At 39.5% G+C, this 6,000-nt stretch overlaps 1 protein-coding gene across 6 annotated transcripts in view; it reads left to right on the plus strand.

Moving 5' to 3' along the window:
• TMPRSS7 (transmembrane serine protease 7) overlaps positions 1-6,000 on the plus strand; it is a 40,824-nt gene extending 34,824 nt beyond the window's left edge. For 5 of the 6 annotated variants that reach the window (XM_051627479.1, XM_051627503.1, XM_051627494.1 and 2 more), the window contains 4 exons: positions 632-809; positions 984-1,252; positions 3,475-3,611; positions 5,771-6,000. In XM_051627479.1, the coding sequence (XP_051483439.1) occupies positions 632-809; positions 984-1,252; positions 3,475-3,611; positions 5,771-5,941 (755 nt within the window). In that variant the 3' untranslated portion in view covers positions 5,942-6,000. Of the gene's footprint in view, positions 1-631; positions 810-983; positions 1,253-3,325; positions 3,438-3,474; positions 3,612-5,770 lie in introns of all 6 variants that reach the window. The other variant, XR_007890341.1, reaches the window with a different exon arrangement.

Raw genomic sequence — 6,000 nt, forward strand, 5'->3', positions numbered from 1 at the left:
GCATAGGAACAATGCCTGGCAGAGGGTACTTTTTCATTGCTCTTCAAATTAGTGTGAAGCTTTTTGTGCTGAGACATGACTTCTTCACCTATAAGTAACATACAACATTTTCAGACTTGCAGTTATTTCCATGCACATTAGCGATTAGACCACCTGGTTTCTGAAACACTAAGTGACCAAACATTTTTCTTGTATCATTCCCACAGTTTTGGCAGGAAGTGTCCTGATGATGCTGGACTTCCTTCCTTCCTGATGGAGTCCTTTCAGTTCAGGGCGGACAGTATTAAAAAGAGATGAAAGATTGTCTGTTTTTATATATTCATTTTGATGCTTATTAAATCAATGGATCCTTTGACATCTCTGACACAGAAAATATGCAGAGGCCAATTTCTGAAGTAGAACTGGATAAGAAACCTATTGAACTTCCCAGGTTATTGTCTTTTTTAATGGAGTTACCTCTTGTTTCAGGAATAGAGTAGCCAAATAGAGAAGTTCTCTGATTGGAGCAGAGCAAGGAAATGCATTTCAAAACATTTCAAAGTGAAAAATTCTTTCATGCCCTATGGGGGAAACACTCTCATTAAAGGAGAGCATTAGGGATATGGATTATAACCTGAATTATCCCTTGCAGGTTGTGGCAGCAGCAAGAGCAGCAATCCCATCTCTCGGATTGTAGGCGGTACAAACACTGAGGAAGGGGAATGGCCCTGGCAGGTCAGCCTCCATTTTGTGGGAGCTGCTTACTGCGGAGCATCAGTGATATCAAAAGAATGGCTTCTGTCTGCAGCTCACTGCTTTCAAGGGAGCAAGTAAGTAGTCTTCCCCCTAACTCTGCCCCAGACATTGCCAGAGGCCCCAAACACCTTTGTCTTCCAGAGTTCACACCACCCTGAGGAGGGATGTGTCTTCCTCTTTCACCTGCCCCACTGTCAGTTTTGGGGTACTTTATTTAAGAGATGGTTTGTTTCTTTGCTCCTAACCAGGCTGGCTGACCCCAGAGCATGGCGTGCTCACCTGGGAATGCAAACTCAAGGCCGTGCAAAGTTTGTATCTGCGGTGAGACGGATCGTTGTCCATGAATACTACAACAGCAGGAACTATGACTACGACATTGCACTGCTGCAGTTGAGCAAACCATGGCCAGACACGATGAGCCATGTTATCCAGCCCATCTGCGTGCCTCCCTTTTCACACAAAGTCCGTAGTGGTGACAAGTGCTGGATAACAGGTTGGGGACAAAGGCAGGAAGCAGGTGCGGTTTATAGCTTCAGTTGAGCTAATTTTATTCACAGGTGAACAGCAGCTTTCACAGCTGTGAGTGTGGGTGTAGGACACCTGCTTTTTTTGCATGGCTGATGTGTGCAGAAAATGATAATGTTTTTAATTTAGTGTCCTATGGAAGTAGGTTTGAGCATGCACATACCTTCCTCAGGAAAACTGGCTGCTGGTCCTATGGACCTTGTGTTGTTACCTAAGACTTGCAGGGAGCTATACAAAATCTGAAATAACATTGTCTTGTTTTTCTCCTTTGTTACTCTGTGAGTTGTGTTAGCACAACTAAATGGACCCTTTTCTGCTTGCTGCAGGGTGATGAAACTCCTAAGTCTCCCTCCTCCAGCCTCTGCAGGCTGAACAGCCCTGTGGTGCTGACCCTGGGCTGCAAGATGCCAGCTCTGTCATTGGAGTATGGCTTGACAAAATGGCCACCCCTTTGACAAAATGTCTGCCCCTGGGTCATGGTTCCTTGTCTCTCTCCTGGCTGGCTCAACAATAATGTCATGGTTTGGGCCAAACATGACAACAAAGTAACAGCCACATGGCCACTCACTCAATTTCTTCCTCCCTCTCCCCCCCCCCACACACACTCTGGGATGAGGAGGACAAGGTTCATGGGTTGAGACAAAGCACAAGGAGGGTTCTTCACTGATTAAGGTCCCAGGCAAAACAGACTCAACTTGGGGAAAAAATAATAGTTTAATTTCATGCTAATCAAACGCACGCAGGACACAGACAACACCAAGAGCAGGGCTTGCACATGTTACCCCACCCCTCCATTCTTCCCAGGCCCAAATCACTTTGTTCCCAGTTTCTCTCCCTCCTTCCCCCCAGCGGCACAGGGGGACAGGGGATGGGGTTTAGAGTCAGTTCACAAGCTGGTGGTTCTTGCCCCTTCTTCCTCCTCAGGAAGAAGGATTCCTTACAGTCCTGCCCTGCTTCCCTGTGGGGTCCCTCTCATGGGAGAGAGTCCTCCACAAACCTCCTTCATGAGGTTTGAAGCAAGCTGCTCCAGCCTGGGCTTCTCACAGAGTCATGGGCTGCTTCAGGAACAGACAACTGTCCTGACCCCGGGGTCTGTCCTGGTGCAGCCCCGCCTGTCCTCACAGGGCTGGCAATACTGTGCTGGCCCCACCACTCTCAAACGATTGAGGGAGATGGAAATGCACAGTGCAAGGCAGCAGCAGGTAGTAATCCTGCAGCATTTTGACTTGATGTTCACAGCCAGAATTACCATCTGCTAAATTATATTCAACATCTCTACAAATAGCTGTGAGAGAGCTGATGGTTGTGCAGCCACCTTACAGGGAGAGGATGGTGGTAAGGACATGTGGTGTGGTGTCTCTCTTTGGCCCTCTGATAAAGTCATCTGTGAAATTCAAAAGCTGATTATTTGAAAGATAAATTTATTGCCTCAAAAAGAAAAATATTTTTTCCCTGTTCCCCTCTTTTCCCTTCATCAATTTATACAATCTTACTGCCAAATCAGGCTTTTAAGTATTTTTAAAGTATGATTTGTTACATACCAACTTTATCAAATCTTGAAACAAGGTTTCATGATGTAAACCAGCACTTACATATTTTAATGTTGGTGAGCTCTCTTTGACTATATCTAGATTTTGAGAGGCTCACCTGGTCGTGTTATTAAAGCTGTTGTATTGAAGGAGTGGACAAATCAGTTTTGTTGTAGTTGTTTTTTTCTGGAAGTATATCTTAAAAGAGGCATTTTTCCAACATAGAGGACCAAATATTGAGATATATCCAAGTTCTTTATGCTGCCAAAAGACTGTAACTCATAATCTTAATTTTGGATCTGGCACATTCAGACATACCAGCCTAATTGTAAATATGTCTTGTTATGATCCAAATATCTTTGTAAAATCCTGTTTCCTTTTAAAAAAGAAAAAGAGAACAAATTAAGAAGTCTTGAGATATTTTGCAAAAGGCATTTGAAAAAGTTTTTTGGCTGCTATTGTATTTGGTGTGATCAAAGGACCAAGATCACGTTGCATAAATGCCTGATACTTAAATGCTTTCTGCTCTATCACAGAATATTTTGTTCCAGTTGTCTGGAATCTGGAATAACCTGGAGGTCAAAAGTATCTGTGGATATTTTCTGAAGATTTCTTGTGTGTAGTTCAATAGAGGAGTAAAATGATAAGGTTTGTTGAATCTTCCTTCTTTCAATTTGTTTTCCAGATTATGAAGGTTCAGCAGTTCTTCAGAAAGCAGAGGTAGAAATTATTGACCAAACAACATGTCATTCCACATACGGGATTATTACAGCTAGGATGTTTTGTGCTGGACTAATGTCTGGGAAAAGAGATGGATGCAAAGTATGTATCCTAGTAGACTTTGCATAGAGTATATCTTATCTTTCATTGTTGCATGTTGAGGTGCAAGAATTGACTGGCAGACCACTTTGTGGTCCATACACTTCAGTTCTGAAAAACAACAGTGTAAGAGTTCTCTATAAGCAAATCTGTCACCTGGGTTTTCTCTGAGTTTTGCTATTTTATGTGCATGTTTCAGTTGAAGGCCGAGAGCCAGTCGATTTGCATGTCCCATAGCAAGTTGAAGTCAGGCAATTTTTGGCACAAGAGTCCCCTCAGTTGAAGAAAAACCTGAGAAACTAGCTTGTCTCTTACCAAGTTCTGTCCCTCCCAACTTGGAACTACAGGGCTATCTGATGAGATGCAGACAACTAAGCATAGATTTTCAAAAGTACAATATGTCTGATTTGAAAATGCTGAGAGATAATAAATGTGAAGTTTTGAATGTAATGTATAGTAGTAAAATTATTTATACACACGTGATATATATGTATATATAAAATTTGATATTTGTTATATAATTTATACTATATTATTGTAGAAATATATTTGCAGATATTATATAATGTATACTAGATTATATGGAATTTAAATAAATCATATATATTTACTACTGGAATAGTAGTAAATTTACTGTTAAAATAATACTAAAACTATTATTTTTTATGTAGGAGACCTGGAATCTTCAGAATGTTCTAACTTCCACTGAACTACATAAGAGAGAGAAATATCACAGTGGCTCTCAGGGCAAGCAATGTCTGAGGGCTTTCTTAGACAATACAATGCAGCAGCTGCTTTTAGAGATGAGCAGGCCATTGGTATTAACCATAGTTTTCACTAGTCGAAGAATTTATTTCTGCAGTTATCTGTATGGCCACTTAAGATATAGCCAAGGAAAGGCATCATTTAGAGGTCTTTCAGCTGCATTTCTGTAAGGGCAAATGATGTGTGACTGTGTCTGGTAGTTGATAGAGATGATAAAAATGTGGAATTTCTGTTTTGAAAAAAATGCTAGTGTTCCACTTCTATTTTGTCCCAGGAATTAAAGAAAAAAGTTAAAAATTTGACTCTCTAAATGTAAAATCCTGATTTTACACAAGGATGTAAAAATCATCTTCTAAGGTAAATCTTTAACAATTCTGTGAAACAATTCAAGGTAATGTTGCTTTGAACAGCAGATGGCTTTATTTAGATCATCTCCTGTTGTTCTTGCCAACCTGCATATCCTAAGATGCTATAAAGTTAAAGTAAAGCAAATAGTTTTCTAGCTCTAACAATATGTCTAGAAAGTAGCCACTTCTCTTACAAAACATTTACATTTAACCAGCTTGGCTTTGGAAATTTTGTATTGCACCCAATGTTTTGATTTAGCATAATTTGCTACTAGATGCCTTTTTTAGAGGTGGCATGTCTACAGCAGAGTTTTACAGGAAAGTATAATCTTGGTCCATGAGATTTTCCCAAAACAGAGGTACTTTTTTTTTTTTTCCCCCCTGAATGTCTGCAAATATATTTTTACAGTAATACCACATAAAGAAAGAGTACTATTTGCATTGTCCATGCTGTAAAAAACTTTGAAGCCTAGAACAGACTTAATTTTAACTGACCTAATTAAAAAAATGTTGTGTCCCTTAACATTTCCTGCTGGTTTGTACCTACAAGAGGACAACACTTCAGGCTTTTTTCCTTCTTAATTAAAAAGCCCCAATTAATTAAAAGATCCAATCTGTTTCAATTTACTTTTATTTTGGAAGAAGTTATAATAATTAAATACTGTATTTAAAAAAAAAATATGTGGGTGTGTAACTTATAAATTAATATGCATATTAAATAGCAGATATTGGAGTTAACTGTGAGTTTGAAGCTAGGAAGTTAATAGTGAATTTTAAACTTAGTCCATGAATTGTGATGTCATTATTAATGTCTTTAAAGAGTGAGAGCTAGTCCTTCCTCTTGTGAAAGAGTAAAATTTGGTACAACTGTGTAATCCCCTTTGCTTCAAGAAAAAAAACACTCTGTTGGCTGTCTGATTGATTGAACTGTGTGAGTCGGAAAACATAATCACTGTTGGAATTACTCAGGCAAAATATCTTCTCTGAGAATTTGTCTCAGTTTTAATAATCTGTATTGTAAACACATACAACTCCATATGTTCTTTTTAGGGTGATTCTGGTGGACCATTGTCATGTCAAAGAAACAGAGATGGAAAATGGTTTTTGACTGGCATTGTTAGCTGGGGTTATGGATGTGGAAGACCAAATTTCCCTGGTGTCTACACAAGAGTGTCAAATTTTGCACCATGGATTCACAAATATGTGCCTTCAGTCTTGTAACTTGAAAACTGTTTTGCTGGAATAAAACATGTCATAGATATCTTCATTAAAAATCATAT

Source organism: Apus apus, chromosome 1 (assembly GCF_020740795.1).
Source record: "Apus apus isolate bApuApu2 chromosome 1, bApuApu2.pri.cur, whole genome shotgun sequence".
Taxonomy (NCBI): domain Eukaryota; kingdom Metazoa; phylum Chordata; class Aves; order Apodiformes; family Apodidae; genus Apus; species Apus apus.